Here is a 19,162-nt window from a genome sequence, read left to right as displayed (position 1 = left end):
ACAGGCTGATAGAGTTTTGTCAAGAGAATACGATGGTCATAACAAACACTCTTTTCCAACAACTCAAGAGACGGCTCTATACATGGACATCACCAGACAGTCAGCACAGAAATTAGATTGATTATGTGCTCTGCAGCCAAAGATGGAGAAGCTCTATGCAGGCAGTAAAAACAAAACCAGGAGCTGATTATGGCTTAGATCATGAGCTTCTCATTGCAAAATTTAGGCTTAAATTGAAGAAAGTAGGGAAAAACACTAGGCCACTCAGGTATGAACTAAATCATATCCCTGATGAATATATAGTAGAGGTGACAAATAGATTTAAGGATTTAGATCTGATAGACAGTGTGCCCGAAGAACTATGGATGGAGGTTTGCAACACTGTACAAGAGGTAGCAACTAAAACCATCCCAAAGAAAAAGAAATGCAAGAAAGCAAAATGGCTGTCTGAGGAAGCTTTGCAAATAGCTGAGGAAAGAAGGGAAGCGAAAAGCAAGGGACAAAGAGAAAGATAAACCCAATTGAATACAGAACTCCAGAGAATAACTAGAAGAGATAAGAATGCCTTCTTAAATGAACAGTGCAAGGAAATAGAAGAAAACTATAGAATAGGGAGAACCAAAGATCTCTTCAAGAAAATTGGAGATATGAAGGGAACGTTTCATGCAAAGATGGGCATGATAAAGGACCAAAACGGCAGCGACATAACAGAGGCAGAAGAGATTAAGAAGAGGTGGCAAAATTACGCAGAAGAACTATACAAAAACAAGCTTAGCATCCCTGATAACCACGATGGGGTGGTCACTGACCTCAAGCCAGACATCCTAGAATGTGAAGTGAAATGGACCTTAGGAAAGCTGAGCAACAACAAAGCTAGTGGAGGTGACAGTATTCCAGCTGAGCTATTCAAAATCTTAAAAGACGATGCAGTAAAAATGCTACACTCAGTTTGCCAGCAAATTTGGAAAACTCAACAGTGGCCACAGGATTGGAAAAGGTCAGTTTACATTCCAATTCCAAAGAAAGGCAATGCCAAAGAATGTTCAAACTATCGCACTATTGCACTCATTTCACAGGCAAGTAAAGTTATGCTTAAAATCCTACAAGCTAGACTCCAGCAGTATGTGGATTGAGAACTTCCAGAAGTATAGGCAGGATTTCGAAGAGGCAGAGGAACTAGAAATCAAATTGCCAACATATGCTGGATCATGGAGAAAGCTAGGGAGTTCCAGAAAAACATCTGCTTCATTGACTATGCTAAAGCCTTTGATTGTGTGGATCACAACGAATTGTGGCAAGTTCTTAAAGTGATGGGAGTACCAGACCATCTTATTTGTCTCTTGAGAAACCTATATGTAGGCCAAGGAGCAACAATGAGAACTGGACATGGAATCACTGATTGATTCAAAATTGGGAAAGGAATTCGGCAAGGCTGTATACTGTTGCCTTGCCTATTTAACTTATATGCAGAGCACATCATGAGAAAGGCAGGGCTAGATGAATCAAAAGTTGGAATTAAGATTGCCAGGAGAAATATCAACAATCTAAGATATGCAGATGATACCACTCTAATGGCAGAAAGTGAAAAGGAACTAAAGAGCCTCTTGATGAAAAAGGAAAGTACAAAAGTTGGCTTGAAACTCAATATTAAGAAAACCAAGATCATGGTATCAGGCCCTCTCAATTCCTGACAAATAGATGGGGAAGAAATATATTCTTCCCCATCAATATATTTAATGTAAATGTTATAGAGCCATATGCATATTTAACTCAAATACAAATAAGTATTATGATTAGATCATATTCACTTTACCTAATCCCCAAATGTAATTTTTAAAGTCATACAAAATATAAGACTCCAATCATAATAGTGAACTTAAAATAAAAATATAAAAGTATATGCAAGATAATAAATTAACATTATTGCCATTAATGAAATTAACAAACATATTTACCAAGAAAAATTTGCAGCAATGTCATCAACTTTATGTTAAACACACTCACATTGTTCATGTCTGGAATGCTGACATCATCCAAGTCAGAAACAATGCTTCCCCTACGATTAGTGCGGCTAAAATAATCAGCTGTAGTTTCCCCATGATGATGAAAATCACTTGACTTCAGTAATCAAAACAAACAACAAACAAAACAGATGGCAAGAAAATGATAGGAAAAAAACAGAAACAAAAAATATATATAATTTGTTCATGCTATTCTTTTCTCTTAATCAAAATTGTTTTGAGAGTTTCTTTTGAATAATGAGGTCTCTCTTAATCTTCATTTTAAAATGTTAAGGCTACTATTAATAGTTTCACAACAACAAAGCCTCATAAGTCTGACAAAAATTGCAGAATCTAGTAGTGTTTTTCAAATCAATCACATTTACATAGTTTTAATATGTAAAGTAATAATGGTATTATATATTTCTAACCTCATTCTGTTAAAAAATGTGGTTAAAATTTCCAAAACATCAATCTTTCTAAATATTAGTTGGTGTTATCATTTCTTTGTGATCAGATCTCTAAACATGCTCCTGTATATAACTCTCCTATTACATAATTTTCTTCCACATCTTTTCTTAGTATAGGGCTAGTATACGGGTTACTCTCTCTTCTCTATTGATCTTTAAAACATTTCCCTCACTGTGGAAATAACTCAAAAGACACTGCATATTCAGATCCATTTTTAAAATTAAAGCTCAAAAACATATCCATTTTTTTGTTAACAAGGCAAGGCCAGGCTAATTAAACTGGAATAAATTACATGCCTAGAGTATTCTAAAAATTTAATATACTTATTCTTCAAAATCCCTCACAATAATTGTTTCTTATTTCACAAATTATTAGGAAAAAATGCTTAATGTTATATCCAAATTTGGACTCTGAACAATCTAGAATTGTAAATTGACTTACAAATTCAAGTCATTAGAAGAATAAATGAAGGTTTGATTCTCAATTAAAACATTAAGACAATCTACTGTTATTTTAACTGTTCTAGATTAAAGTTGGATTCTAGTACAAGGGAACAGACATGTTGCCCATAGAAAATACAAAAATCTTGTTTTATACAAATCAATAGCCAGTGTTAAATTTTACAAACAAGCACAATACAAATGTACAAAGCAGAACTCTTAAATGAATATAAGTTTGCATTATATTGGATCATGGTATAAAAGAGGGTGCCCGGAAGCTTATTTGATAGACCAAAGTGAAATGCAGTTTCCCAGGAAGGGGGGATACATTTGAGAAGGGAGGTGGGGGAGACCTAAGAGACAGCACAGCCTGAGGATGGAATCAGAGGAAGAATGTAAGGACAGTCACTCCCTAGAATCTCCCAGAGTATATCTGTTAAACTGGGAGTCATAAAGGTTTAGCCTGGCAAGTTTCTATCTGTTACGTATAATTCAATGATTAAAAAGAAGTTATTCATTATTAAAAAAATATAATCTTTACATTTCACAATCTTTAAAAAACATTATGAGGCATTTAGGCATTTATAAGACTTCGTAAAAACTACTTGAAAGTGAAATAAATGGAGAGACTTTTTTTTAAAGAAAGAAAAAAATAGTCCATTTAGTAAGGTGCAGAATATCTTTGTAGTCATTATTAGATTTGGAACTCAACTACACTGAATTTATCTAACACTGAGGGCTTTTAAGCAACTTATTCCTTCTAAAGCCTAATCTAAATCTATTAGTTTATTAGATAATAAATATAAAATACATTGCAAATTACATGTCATGGACATTGTTGTTTAGAAATATATAAATGTTAATACATAATCTATATAAATGAATTTGGATATGATTGCTTGTACTTTAATATGAGGAGGGCTTTTTAATATTTGAAAATGGTATAGTTGTAATAGTATAGCTGTTAATTCTAAAGGAATCAAGAATTCATTTCCTTTACTGTTTTATCCTTTCACATGCAATGACTATATATTAATACATGTTTGCATATACATTTATTATATATGTATAATTAATTGTTCTCATTTTACACACTTAAAATAATACTGTCAACATTAGGCTACGACATAAGCTAGGACATAATTTAATAAACATGTTAAGGATAAAAAAATAAGAGTATTTTAAAAGTAGTGCAATTCTACCTTGAGGGGTTATAAACTAAAATACTTTTAATCTAATGAGTATATCTAATACAAATAGGAATATCTATTATACAAGATTAGGAACTGTAAAATTTCACACGTTATGAATTGACAAAATTAGAACACAGCAGACCTATATCTATCATGCAACATTGCTCACCACACTATCCCTATAACCTCGTACAGCATGGTCAGAGGATGCAATGCTGCCTGATTCATCATCTGTAAACTAAAAGAGTTGGAAATAAATAATTAACTAGGTTGCTATTATACACAGTACATATTTATATAAATCAATATTAAGAACTTTCTACAACGTTAAGGACTTAACTGGATAATAAATAAACCAGAGCAGTGTTGTGAAGAAATACCTTTGTGATGCTGGATTCTAGTATGAGAGGTAGACTGCACAGAGAGAAGATAACCTGCAACTTTTCACTTCAGTGTCTTAACAGTGTTTCAAACTAGTATTTATGCAAAATAATTGACTAATTTGAAGACATAATTGGCTTAATTAAACTACTGCTGTCTACATAGTCCCATCTTCAATTTTTTTTCTTAGTTATGCTCAAGCTGTTTTTTCTAACTTCTAACTATGTGAGATTACAAATAATCAACAACCAACTTGGTATATTTTAATTCTGCCTGGAAGATAGAATACAAAACCTCTCAGCTCTTCCATTCCTAATATTTAAGTAGCATAGAAAGTAGTATAATAAATAGCATTTATTATACTCTATGGATAGATGGACAATTTTGGATCCCTGAATCTATTTTTGCAAACTCCACATCCTAAACAAATACATACAATCCTGGCAACATTGAACTTATTCACAACAACTTTCCTCCCTCTGAAAACATGAAATGTAATCCTTGATCATCAAAGTTTCCCCATTCTGACACTGGGTAAAGAAAGCTATCTGCTATCATAAAATCAAATTATATTCATAGTGTTAACTTGTGATAGTGAACAATTGAGCTTTTATTAAATGCAATAGTGGTGGAAATTGTATTACATCAGTTCCTGACACAATGGCCATATAAAATTAGAATGTGAATATGAAAGGAAGATTTAACTGAAAACTTTAAGTACTCTCTCTGCTTATCATTAGCTACAGAACAAATACAATATGATAAGCATGCAAAATTTCAATATTTGTTAAATATAAATTTTTAAAAATGATTTTAGAATATTACATTCTTTCAACTATAGTTTACATTTCTTGCTAAAAATAATTAATATTCTTCTTCCAAAAGTATATAATTGAAGAAGTGGAGGTTCCCAGAAGGACAGCCAACAACTCTACATTTACATTATCTTAAATAATGCAAATTAATATTCTATATCTATTTAATATCAGAGTTATCCATAAAAATAGAAGGCTTTAAGACATGCAGAGACATCTCACCACTGGACTACTTCGTGCTGAACTTGCTCTTGAATAACTATATTCTGAAGGCTAAAAAACAAATGTTGTGAAATACTTTTTCAGCTGTTTATTTTCACATACATATGCCAAACTTGTAAAATGAAGTTCCTATAGACTTACAGTACGATTACTATACGATTTATGCAATCCATCATCATATAATGATGCCTAGATAACAGAGAAAATAGTGTTTGTTGTTATATAAAAGTACAGAATAAACCCATAAGTACTTTCTGATACAACATGGATGAACAGCTATACAACCTAATGCCTCTTATTTCATTTACTGAGAACAGTGAAACGGAGAAGGGGAAGGGCAACTTAAACAGGTAAATGGACATATTGATGGGGTAGGAGTTATGATATAAGTAGTTTAGGTCTTATAAAAACAGAAAACAAGTCTTTTAGGGTTTTTTTAAAATGCACTACCAGCATGCAGACACAGATTACAATCACAATTGAGCCCAAAATTTCTGTTTCTGAGAAGGTTGTTAAGTAAGTTTTGTTCCCGTTTTATGATCTTTCTTGACAAAGTTCTTAAATGAATCACTGCAGTTGTTAAGTTAGTAACATGGCTGTTAAGTGAATCTTCTCTATTGATGGCTGGTCAAAGATTGCAAAAGGTGATCAATGACCCCATGACACTGCAAGCGGCATAAATACATGCCAGCTGCCAAGCACCTGAATTTTCATCACGACTATGAGGATGTTGCAAAGATCATAAGTGTGAAAAACAGTCATAAGTCAATTTTTTAGTGCAACTTTGAACAGTCACTAAATAAATTGATATAATTCAAGGACTAACTGTACTGGTAATTTAGCTCTCAACAACATCAACAAAAGGGTTCATCATTATAACATAGCTTGTCCTATCTCTTAAACAATCCTTAGAATATTTTATATTTTGCAGCAACCACATTCACTGTGCTTATTGATTTTTATAGATAAAATTAACATCTTGTTATTCAAAGAATTTTTCCAATAAGATATTAAGAATCTTGCAAACCTAGCAATTTGTTGTATTTTAAAATTCCAAGTCAAAACCATTTACTACAAAAGAAAAGCTTAGTTAGTCCACATATTTTCATTCTTACAGTGCAGTTTCAAAGACAACCAAGCAACCAACCACTTAGCATGTTTTCATTTAAGAAAATCCCTACAGTTTTAAGAGCCCACACTTTACATACAGTTTGTGTCTTCTCAAAATAGTTTTCTGATATTCTCCATTCTTATATTTTTGCAAACTTAACCTAAATATTTACAAAATAATGATACACAATGCTCTCAGAGAACAGTATGCTCAGAAAGCAGGCTAAAGTCACATGCAGATCTACATACGAACCAAACTGGTACTTCTTATCAAACCAGTGTTTACATCTGGGGAAGCCTATAGAACAGAGTACTTTTTTTAGATTTCCTGTATACATGAATATTGCAATACCTAAACATTGTCTATCATGTTATATTTTACTAACCCTGTAATTCTTAGTTGTTGCCAGAGGTTCATTGTATAGAGATGATGACTGTGAGAAGAATAAAGCACTGAATTATAGTGAATGCTGAATAAATGATGCACATTGTACATCAAACATGCAGATAAGGAACAGTATGAGTATTGTCATAAAATTAGAGAATAGAAACAGTGCATTCACAGCCCAAAGCTGGCAATAATAGATTATGCATTCCATTAGATAGTTAATAAAAAAAATTGCCATCCATAAGTTGACAGTAGTCCTATCTTTCAGAACAAACCTCTTTAGAATGATTGTCTATAATATTAAAATGTCTCAGATCTATTGTTAACATATTGGCAAATTTAAATCAGGAAGTTGCATGTCAAAAAGTGAAAAGAAATCTAAATTCCTGAACCTACTCTACTTCAAATTCTAACTTGATTCATGCTTCATCAACTAACATAGGACCAAAAAAACCATCACTGGATCCTTGGCCAATTGTTAATTCAAATGACACTCAAATGAAGCAAAGCTTTTGTGCTAATTCTCATGCTTTTATGCTTTACTGAAGACAAAAATCTATTTAGCAAAATAATTCATTAAAAAAAAAAAAGCAACACACCCGAGGCTGATAAGAAGGAAGTGCTTTGCTATGTCTAAGACTGCTGTAATTTCGGTGGTCATGATAAAATCCACTCTGTTTAAAATGACAAGAGTATAAAAGATACTCAAACACTAACTCACGAGATCCTGCAAATAATGATATTATCTTTAGTATTCAAAATATATTATGAGGCTCCAAAGTACAGTCAACAATTTCAGTTGATTCAGCTGAAGGTATTATATTACATGTGATGTAATCTTTTCATATAAAAGCTCAAACTTTCTGTCTACCTTTTTATATGATTATCTGGATATGTCTACTAAATAAGATATTTTCCCTATTATACAGAATTCTGCAACTGTTACAAATATACCATATCTGCTAACTTCAGAATGTAATAACTTAAATTTATTATTGTAATTGGAATGTTTGAGAAAATTAATATTAACTTCATCCTGCTGTATAGATAACTTCTCAGATTTAATCAATTACCATATGTGAACAAAATTTCACAAACTTAAAAGTTCTGAAATTGTTCACTAATGCTCTTTAAAATATCAAAGTATGTAAGCTTTGTTGCAATAATTCATTAAAGTGTTAACAGATATTTATTACCTTATATAAACTGTGCTCTGGTGGAATGTCAAACATTTACTATTGAGAGGCTTAATAAAGAAAATTTCTATGATGATTTAAATATACAGTGAGAAGCAACATTTATTTTCATGATTCAACATGAACAATTTGCAACATTTCAGAAAAAACTCAGAGCAGCAATCACATACTAGAAACAAGGCAACAAAGCTGGAATGGAGGAATCAAAATTTTAGCAGGGCCAATAATGGTTTCACATTGTAATTTTTCTAACAGTGAGTTTTTTTATAGAGCAGCATAAAATTCAAACAAGGAAAATTACATCTACTTCAATAACTCCACTGAAATTTATAAGTGATAAAAGAGAACTAAAAGCTTGGTTTGCTAACAAAATAGTATAAAATTAAAATAGTAAATTCTATGTAAGTTTTTAATATTAAAACTAAAATTATAGACTAAAGGGGACAAGCGCATAATAAATAAAACAACAACTATTACTAAACATAGGACTGGACATTAATGAGTTAGAAGAGAATCAGTAACCAGAAAACCATTAGGATGAAACTTGTGGATATATGGGTTCTAAGCTTGAGAACCAGATAAGTGTCTTGACGTAGATAGAATCATATTCCATCTGAAGCACCACATAGCTTGAGAATTTTCTTACTGTCATCTTTCTTAAAAGAGGATTGGAAGCTCCGGCCCACAGGCCAGATGCATCATGGAGAAACCACGCCCACCCCATTGCTGGCAATGGAAAAAAAGTCACAATACATCGCGACACGTCATGTGACGTTGCAAGTTTGACACCCCTGCTCTAGATATTTCTGCTTTGCTGATTCCATGCTTCAACCACTTGGGCTGTTTAAATGGTTTTGACCAATAATTTACATCCTAGAACTTCCCATCTATCTAGTAAAATACATTTTTCTTTGAATATAATAAAAGTTGTAACTAAAACAAAATATGTCTTTTAGAGAAAGATAGAGAATTACTAACTTAAAGGTACATTGGTTTTATAGGAACTGCCCTGATTTCCAAAAAGCGTTAGGTCAGGATTCAGCATGATATCATTAGCATCATACATATTTCATTTAATATTTCTATAAGTTATCATTATATTGGCAAATAATACTTTAGAAAGCGTTTCTATTTATGTAAACCTCTCTAAGTATTAAAACCTAGAAAGGGGATTCCCTTACATCCTATTGAGACCTTTATGTGTCAGGGAAAGGGAAATAAACTTTTCTTTGCTTTTAGAGAAATATCTTTCTTGGATGCTGGGCTAGGACAAATCTTAGTGTTATTTTGATAGCAGGTAAGCATCTAGCTCATAAACTGCAGTTTTATTCACTTTAGCATAGAGGGGTTTTCCTCCGTAGTACTGCCTTGAAGCTGCTACCATCTTCAGAATAGCATGGTTATGCAGTACTTTGCATTCAAAGGGAAAACATGCTTCTGAGCATGTACAGGCATGTTGCAGTACTGTTGGGCAATTCCTTTAATCAAATATATTTTTTCTTAAAACCATTTTGCAACTACAGAGGGCAATACTGGGAAAAGATACAACTGCTTTACAGAGTTACTACTGTATATAGTCAATATAGATGCTATGTTTCCATTGCCTCCACTCTTCTCCTCTTTGATTCCAAAATCACTGCACTGCCCTAGGTTGTGACTTACAGATTATTCCTGGTTTTTAAGTCAACTGTATCCTTTACTGAGATATGTTAAAAACAATAAAGCAAACATGGGCTACATTTTGTAAAAAAAAAATTAAGAGGTAACAAATCCCAATTGAGAACACTAACCAACAAATCTTTACGAGAGCTAGAAGACTTCTTCCCACCATAAGAATCATTGTAAACATGGCTCTGTAAAAATTATAAAAGTTACAATTATGAACATACTGCCATTGTCATCCACATAAATAACTATTAATATACAATCAGGTCCAGAAATATTGGGACATCGACACAATTCGAACATTTTTGGCTCTATACACCACCACAATGGAGTTGGAATGAAACAAACACAATGTGCTTTAACTGCAGACTGTCAGCTTTAATTTGAGGGTATGTACATCCAACTCAGGTGAACGGGGTAGGACTTACTGCAGTTTGCATATGTGCCTCCCACTTCTTAAGGGACCAAAGGTAATGGGACAATTGGCTTTTCAGCTGTTCCATGGCCAGGTATGTGATATTCCCTCATTACCCCAATTACAATGTGCAGATAAAAGGCCCAGAGTTCATTTCAAGTGTGCTATTTGCATTTGGAATCTGTTGCTGTCAACTCTCAAGATGAGATCCAAAGAGCTGTCACTATCAGTGAAGCAAGCCATCATTAGGCTAAAGAAACAAAACAAACCCATCAGAGAGATAGCAAGAACATTAGGTGTGGCCAAAACAACTGTTTGGAACATTCTCAAAAAGAAGGAATGCACCGGTGAGCTCAGCAACACCAAAAGACCCGGGAGACCACGGAAAACAACTGTGGTGGATGACCAAAGAATTCTTTCCCTGGTGAAGAAAACACCCTTCACAACAGTTGGCCAGATCAAGAACACTCTCCAGGAGGTAGGTGTATGTGTGTCAAAATCAACAATCAAGAGAAGACTTCATCAGAGTGAATACAGAGGGTTCACCACAAGATGTAAACCATTGGAGAACCTCAAAAACAGGAAGGCCAGATTAGAGTTTGCCAAACAACATCTAACAAAGCCTTCACAGTTCTGGAACAAGATCCTCTGGTACAAGATCAACTTGTACCAGAGTGATGGGAAGAGAAGAGTATGGAGAAGGAAAGGAACTGCTCATGATCCTAAGCATACCACCTCATCAGTGAAGCATGGTGGTGGTAGTGTCATGGTGTGGGCATGTATGGCTGTCAATGGAACTGGTTCTCTTGTATTTATTGATGATGTGACTGCTGACAAAAGCAGCAGGATGAATTATGAAGTGTTTCGGGCAATATTATCTGCTCACATTCAGCCAAATGCTGCAGAACTCATTGGACGGCACTTCACAGTGCAGATGGACAATGACCCAAAGCATACTGCAAAAGCAACCAAAGAGTTTGTGAAGGGACAGAAGTGGAATGTTATGCAATGGCCAAGTCAATCACCTGATCTGAATCCCATTGAGCATGCATTTCACTTGCTGAAGACAAAACTGAAGGGAAAATGCCCCAAGAACAAGCAGGAACTGAAGACAGTTGCAGTAGAGGCCTGGCAGAGCATCACCAGGGATGAAACCCAGCGTCTGGTGATGTCTCCGCATTCCAGACTTCAGGCTGTGATTGACTGCAAAGGATTTGCAACCAAGTATTAAGAAGGGAAAGTTTGATTTATGATTATTATTCTGTCCCATTACCTTTGATCCCTTAACAAGTGGGAGGCACATATGCAAACTGCAGGAAGTCCTACCCGTTCACCTGAGTTGGATGTACATACCCTCAAATTAAAGCTGACAGTCTGCAGTTAAAGCACATTGTGTTTGTTTCATTCCAACTCCACTGTGGTGGTGTATAGAGCCAAAGATGTTCGAATTGTGTCGATGTCCCAATATTTCTGGACCTGACTGTAGGTATTATCCATATAAAGAATTTTAAATTATAACATGGTCATCTGAAAAAGAAATATTTATAAGCAAACACAATTAAGAACAAATCAAGTTAATTAACATAATGAATTGTTATATTTTTTCCTTTGGGTATTATTTAATAATAATAATAATAATATACTGACAAACATTTAATAGTTACATTAAAAGTTGCAAGTTTGCAGAAATTATAGGTGTTTATCAAGATAGCTCACGATACATAGAACACTCTTAATAGAACTGGTTTTGAAGATTTGCACAAAACATATGTAGACAAGCTTGCCAACCCACATTATATTTGGCAATGAATTCTATTAAAATACACATCCACAATTTCATATTGGATGTAAAACATAAGGTAGTTGATCCAGAAATGCAACTATTCTAGCCAGAACTTTATAATCTCTCACAGCAAAAAACCTGCATCCTCATCAAAGTAGGGAAGATATAAGAAAAGGAAGAGAATGTGTGTAAGTATTGCTAGAAGTCTGTCAAATGTTAACTTTCTCATCAGGTAGGTTTTCTAGCACTCTTGTGATTCCTGATTTACAAAATTCTTTTACTTCTGGAACACCAACTGCCTTGCCCAACTGTTGCAAAACAGAAGAAATTGTTTAAGAGTTATATATTTATTATGTCTTTGCACAGAAGAGCAAACACAGATGAAGGCAGTGCTAACATCAAGATTTTTAAAACTGAACATGCTGTTGGGTGATTTTCTAAGGCTCTGTGAAGATCTAAATTTTGTTTCAATTTGACAAAGCTTGATTATCACTCCTTTGATGTAGATTTATGAATTGAAATGGTGATTTGCTTTGAAGAAACAATTATAACTGAATTGACTCTGAAATATTTCAAGGTACTTTAGAGATTTAATTTTTCTGTTCATTGTGATATTGTAACTTAAATTATATATATAAGCAAGAAATAAAGGAAGTCCCAGGGAAAAAGTGCAGGAGTTCCATAGGAAGGTGAGGGAGGCCAGGTAGGTGACGATGGGGTGAGAGTGCTGGGAAGGCCAGAGAGTATAGGATGCATCTCTGGGTGTGAGAGTGCAGAGAGGTGGGAAAACAGCATGAGGGGTACAGGGAAGCACAGGAAAGAAGAACCATGATGCATGGCTATGTATGTGTTCAGGGAAGAAGGTGCTGATGGATGGATGTGAATGTATGGAGTGCAGGAAGGCTGGGAAAATGTACAAGACCCATGGGTGCAGTGTATGTCTCTGTGTCTGTGTGTTCATGCTTGGGGGCATAGGTGCAGTGTGCGTCTCTGGGTTCATGCTTGGAGGCCCGGGAATAAGGGCATATGCATGTGTGTGGGTTACAGGAAGGCCAGAAAGAAGGATGCAGAGTGCAAGGGCAGCAAGACCCAAATAGAAGGTCTGGGATGCATATTTCTGTATGTGCGTGTTTCCACATGGACACGTGCACAAGTGCAGGAAGGCCTGGGAAAGAAGGTGTCACCACCTACAATCCATTAGAAATAGTAAATAAAGAGATAAAAAAATTCTTATTTTCATATGTATAGTTTACGTTACATGCACACACCATAATTCAACTTTACAGATATTTTATGGACACTAATATTTCAAAAACGTTGTGTATAACCAAAAATTTAGTCCATACCTATTTCCTTATTTTTTAGTGACTTAGTTAGATTAATCAATATCTCCATATCTCATGCAATAACCACTGGTTTTAAAGTCAATAATTTTAAATTCTGTTTTTTCTCTCTCATTTGCACACAGTTCATACAATGAAAATTTTATTAAAATATTATGTCATTATTATTAGTGCATAACAGGTTTATATGACCAAACCATATCATGCTGATTTGGAATACAAACCACTAGATCTCTTTTCCTGGATTTACTTGATCTATTCCTGTGGGACTCACTGACATCCAAGGAAAGGTTCTTAAGAACAAAGTTATGAAAAATTATGAATCTCAAAAATTGATTTCATTACAGAACAAAATTCCTTGTAATTCTAAACAATCTTTTAAGCAGATTTATGCTAACCTAAAGCATTATGCTCATGATTTCAATTTTCCTCATTTTAATTTCCATCATATTTTCCAACATAATGCATTTCCATACTAATCTTTTCTTTGGAAGTTTAAACCACTTAATATTTCAAGATTAATGTTTACTTCAAAGTTTATGTGGTGAAAGGAAAATACCTATCTCCTTGAAAATAGAGCTCATCAGCAGAGTAGTTTCAGACTTAAGTTATGCTAACTTAAAAATTTCCCTGATGAAGACATGGCTGTAGGAGAAGGATGATTGTGATGATGGATTGAAAGGAAAGCTAAGGACAACAGAAAGAGTTGCTGTTGGATTTCTCTATTTAGATTTGTACAAAGGTCCTAAACTTTCAATGTGGCTTGGACTTGAACCAGCTGACTGCCCAGAGAAATGGAATCCAGGTAGGATGAAGGGAAGCTATTTAAGGATAATCCCTTAATTTGTTAAGGAGAGAATATGTAAAGGAAATACACAGCTCCTTATCTCTTTAGCTGGAAATTATGAAATGATTTAATTGAATGATAGATGTTTTTTGTTTTAAAAACATATACCTGAGGGTTTAAGGGCCACATAAGAATACAGATAATCAAATTCCTTACATCTTTGATGTTTCCAGTGTTTGTTTTTGACAGCTACAACTACTAGTCAGTTCCTCACCTTTCTCCATATAGGAGGTATTGCCAAAACTAACTTGCTTTAAATTAATAGTAATAGTAGTAAAGTTGGAAGGGACCTTGGAGGTCATCTAGTCCAACCCCCTGCTCGGGCAGGAAACCCTACACCATTTCGGACAAATGGCTGTCCAGTCTCTTCTTAAAAACTTCCAGTGTTGGAGCATTTACTGCTTCTGGAGGCAGGTTGTTCCACTGATTAATTGTTCTCACTGTCAGGAAGTTTCTCCTTAGTTCTAGGTTGCTTCTCTCCTTGATTAGTTTCCACCGGTTGCTTCTTGTCCTGCCTTCAGGTGCTTTGGAAAATAGCTTAATTCCCTCTTCTTTATGGCAGCCCCTGAGATATTGGAATACTGCTATCATGTCCCCCCTTGTCCTTCTCTTCGTTAAACTAGACATACCAAATTCTCGCAACCGTTCCTTATATGTTTTAGCCTCCAGTCCCCTAATCATCTTTGTGGCTCTTCTCTGTACTCTTTCTAGAGTCTCAACATCTTTTTTACATCGTGGTGACCAAAACTGGATGCAGTATTCCAAGTGTGGCCTTACCAAGGCATTGAAGAGTGGTATTAATACTTCACGTGATCTTGATTCTATCCCTCTGTTAATGCAGCCTAGCACTGTGTTGGCCTTTTTGGCAGCTGCAGCACACTGCTGGCTCATATTTAGGTGATTGTCTACTAGGACTTCGAGGTCCCTCTCACAGTTACTACTATTGAGCATGGTGCCACCTTTGCTGTACTTGTGCATTTGGTTTTTCTTGCCTAAATGTAGAACCTTGCTTTTTTCACCATTGAATTTCATTTTGTTAGTTAGTGCCCAGTGTTCAAGTCTGTCCAGATCCTTCTGTATCTTAAGCCTGTCTTCTGGAGTGTTGGCTATTCCTGCCAGCTTGGTGTCGTCTGCAAATTTGATGAGTTCCCCATCTATCCCTTCATCAAAATCGTTGATGAAGATGTTGAAGAGTACTGGGCCCAGAACAGAGCCCTGGGGCACCCCACTACACACTTCCCTCCATATAGATGCAGTTCCATTGAGGACCACTCGCTGAGTACGGCCGGTCAGCCAGCTATGGATCCATCTGGTGGTGATTCTGTCTACCCACATTTTTCTATCTTATCAAGTAGTAGGTTGTGATCTACTTTATCAAATGCCTTACTGAAGTCCAAGTAAATTATGTCCACAGCATTCCTCTGATCCACTAATTTTGTCACTTGGTCAAAGAATGCAATAAGATTGTCTGGCATGATCTATTTTTGACAAACCCATGTTGGCTTTTAGTAATGACTTTGTTTGCCTCTAGGTGTTCGTTGATTCGTTGTTTGATTATCTTTTCCAGGATCTTCCCAGGTATTGAGGTCAGGCTGATAGGTCTGTAATTTCCTGGATCCATTTTTTTTCCTTTTTTGAGGATGGGAACTACATCAGCTCTTTTCCAGTCCTATGGTAGTTCCCCTGTGTTCCAGGATCTTTGAAAAATATAGTTCAGTGGCTCCGATATCACATCTGCCAGTTCCTTGAGAACTCTGGGGTGTAATCCGTCTGGTCCTGGCGATTTAAACTCATCTAGGCTGGACAGGTGCTCACTAACGATTTTCTTGCCTATCTTAACTTGTGTTTCTGTTTTGTTTTTTGTGGCACTATTTTTGATAGGTTGGTCTGTTTTTTCCCTTTGTGTAAAGACAGATGCAAAAAATGAGTTAAATAGTTCTGCTTTCTCCCTGTTGCTTGTCACCTTCTTGCCACTTCCACCCACGAATGGACCAATCATTTCCTTCACTTTTTTCTTGTTTTTTACATGTTGAAAGAAGCTTTTTTTGTGATTTTTGACTTTGGTCGCAAGCCTCAGTTCATTTTGAGCCTTGGCTTTCTTCACTTCATCTTTGCAGGCTCGGGCTATTTGCTGATATTCTGACTTAGTTATGTTCGCCTCTTTCCACTTTCTATACTTGTCCTTTTTATTTTTCAATTTGTCAGAGAGTTCTTTATGCAGCCATGCTGGTTTCTTTTGAGAGCTGTTATTTTTCCTCTTTGTTGGTATTGTGCTAGACTGTGCTTTTATTATCTCATTTTTCAAAAATTCCCAAGCTTCTTGAGTTGTTTTCCCCTTGAGGATTCTCATCCATGGAATCCTTCCCAAGCCCTCTCTAAGTTTATTGAAATTAGCTCTCTTGAAGTCCAAGACTCTAGTTGGACTGTGTTCTATTGGTTGTGCTTCTATAATGTTGAATTCTAATATTGCATGATCACTTCCTCCCAGGGTTCCTATGGCTCCAACACCGTCTATCATTTCATCTCTGTTAGTTAGAATTAGATCCAAAATGGCTAATCCCCTAGTTCCATTCTCTACTTTTTGGGAGACAAAGTTGTCTGCTAGGTTTGCCAGGAACCTGTTTGATCTTCCACTTGGTGCAGAGTTTGTCTCCCAGTTGATGTCAGGGTAGTTAAAGTCCCCCATACTATTGTGATGTGCTTCCTACATACCTTAATTAGCTGACTAGCAAAAAGTTCATCTATTTCCTCTGTTTGGTTGGGTGGTCTGTAGTATACACCTATAGCAATGTCATTCCCCCCCCCCTTTTATATTGACCCAAATGCATTCAAGACAGTTTTTATCATTGTTGTACTCTATTTCTGTGGAGATGTAGTTATTTCTTATATAGAGAGCAACTCCACCTCCTCTTTTATTTGGTCTGTTTCTTTTAAATAATTTAAATCCCTCTAGCTGTGTGTTCCATGTGTGAGTTTCATACCACCATGTTTCCGTAATGGCAACAATATCGTATCTGCCCTCATTAACCTGAATTTCTAGTTCACCCTGTTTGCTGTTCATACTTTGTGCATTGGTGTATAAACATTTGAGTCCTTTGTGGGTTGCCCTGTGTTTCCTTTCTACATAACCTGTGTGGTGCCTGAGTTCCCCTATTGTCTTACCACCTATTTGGTTAGTGCACTTTATATGGCACTCGCTATTAGAGGCTTCATTTTGATTGGTAGCAAGGTTGGTATTATTGTCCACACACACATCTGTGCTACATGCACTGATAGCCCTATAGTTTTTAAATTGCCGGGGACAGGGTTGTTCCGTATCAATTAACTCCCTGTCCCCGCTGTATATTATATAATATATTAACCTTGCAGACAGTTTTATATCTTATACATGAAAGTTGATGCCTTTCATTTTTTTTAAACTTCCATTCTCATTAGCCCTTCACAGATGTTAGCCCTTCACAGTTTCCAGATGTTGGAGTTCCATTATAAGGAACTCCAACATCTGGAAAATTTATCTATTGAGAATTAAGTTTTTAATAAGTTCAAAAGGAATTAATTATAAAAAATGTATACAGAATTATTGTCTTTGTCATCTACTATAACAATATACTATTTTAATTTATCAAAAAAGTCTAATTAAAAATTACAATTCTCTTTCCAATTCACAGAATATTTTCATGATGAACCCTTTTAACCAGAGTGTTTTTCTTTCTCTTATTAAAGGATTACAAATTCACTAGTAAATTTGGCTTTGCAAAGCATTTAATAGAGGTGATTTGCAAAGCATGTTAGGATAAAGAGCCCCTTCTGCATAGATACATCCTTGTGAAGGCTTTTACACTTGTACTGAAAATTATTTCCAGCTACAGTGAGGGAAAAAAATATTTGATCCCCTGCTGATTTTGTATGTTTGCCCACTGACAAAGAAATGATTGGTCTATAATTGTAATGGTAGATTTATTTTAACAGTGAGAGACAGAATAACAACAAAAAAAATCCAGAAAAACACAATTCAATAAAGTTATAAATTGATTTGCATTTTATTAAGTGAAATAAGTATTTGACCCCTTCACAAAACATGGCTTAGTATTTGGTGGCAAAATTCTTGGCAATCACAGAGGTCAGATATTTCTTGTAGTTGGCCCCGAGGTTTGCACACATCTCAGGAGGGATTTTGTCTCACTCCTTGCAGATCCTCTCCAAGTCATTAAGGTTTCGAGGCTGACGTTTAGCAGCTCGAACCTTCAGCTCCCTCCACAGATTTTCTATAGAATTAAGATCTGGAGACTGCTAGGCCCCTCCTTAATGTGTTTCTTCTTGATCCACTCCTTTGTTTCCTTGGTCCTGTGTTTTGGGTCATTGTCATGCTGGAATACCCATCCACAACCCATTTGCAATGCCCTGTAGGAGGTTCTCAACCAAGATTTGATGATACATGGCCCCATCCATCATCCCTTTGATGCAGTGAAGTTGTCCTGTGCCCTTAGCAGAAAAACACTCCCAAAGCATAATGTTTCCACCTCCATGTTTGACGGTTGGAATGGTATTCTTGGGGTCAAAGGAGCATTCCTCCTCCTACAAACACAACGAGTTGAATTGATGCCAAAGAGTTGGATTTTGGTCTCAGGAAAGGTGAGTTCTTGTATGGAGCCCCAGACCAAGGGAGATTGACAGTTATTTTGTGTTTCTTCCATTTGCGAATAATCACACCAACTGTTGTAACCTTCTCACCAAGCTGCTTGGCAATAGTCTTGTAGCCCATTCCAGCCTTGTGTGGGTCTACAATCTTATCCCTAACATCCTTGGACAGCTCTTTGGTCTTGGCCACAGTGGAGAATTTGGAATCTGATTGATTGCTTCTGTAGACAGGTGTCTTTTATACAGGAAACAAGC

At 35.6% G+C, this 19,162-nt stretch overlaps 1 protein-coding gene across 23 annotated transcripts in view; it reads right to left on the bottom strand.

Moving 5' to 3' along the window:
- Nucleotides 1–19,162, bottom strand: part of LRRFIP2 (LRR binding FLII interacting protein 2) — a 101,102-nt gene that overhangs the window by 33,350 nt on the left and 48,590 nt on the right. For 4 of the 23 annotated variants that reach the window (XM_039336865.1, XM_039336864.1, XM_039336866.1 and 1 more), the window contains 9 exons: nucleotides 13,647–13,715; nucleotides 10,007–10,069; nucleotides 7,620–7,694; nucleotides 7,019–7,066; nucleotides 6,886–6,930; nucleotides 5,664–5,711; nucleotides 5,523–5,573; nucleotides 4,274–4,342; nucleotides 2,005–2,118 (listed from right to left, as the gene is read on the bottom strand). The exons of 3 other annotated variants lie outside the window; for them this stretch is intronic. In XM_039336865.1, coding sequence (XP_039192799.1) covers nucleotides 2,005–2,118; nucleotides 4,274–4,342; nucleotides 5,523–5,573; nucleotides 5,664–5,711; nucleotides 6,886–6,930; nucleotides 7,019–7,066; nucleotides 7,620–7,694; nucleotides 10,007–10,069; nucleotides 13,647–13,715 — 582 coding nt within the window. The remainder of the gene's footprint in view (nucleotides 1–2,004; nucleotides 2,119–4,273; nucleotides 4,343–5,522; nucleotides 5,574–5,663; nucleotides 5,712–6,885; nucleotides 6,931–7,018; nucleotides 7,067–7,619; nucleotides 7,695–10,006; nucleotides 10,070–13,646; nucleotides 13,716–19,162) is intronic. 16 more of the 23 variants (XM_039336874.1, XM_039336879.1, XM_039336869.1 and 13 more) reach the window with 15 other exon arrangements.

Source organism: Crotalus tigris, unplaced genomic scaffold (genome assembly GCF_016545835.1).
Source record: "Crotalus tigris isolate CLP2741 ecotype Arizona unplaced genomic scaffold, ASM1654583v1 scf7180000017666.379230911805:20528666, whole genome shotgun sequence".
NCBI lineage: Eukaryota > Metazoa > Chordata > Lepidosauria > Squamata > Viperidae > Crotalus > Crotalus tigris.
Note: the sequence above shows the minus strand (reverse complement) of the source record. Positions and strands in the feature narration are given on the sequence as shown.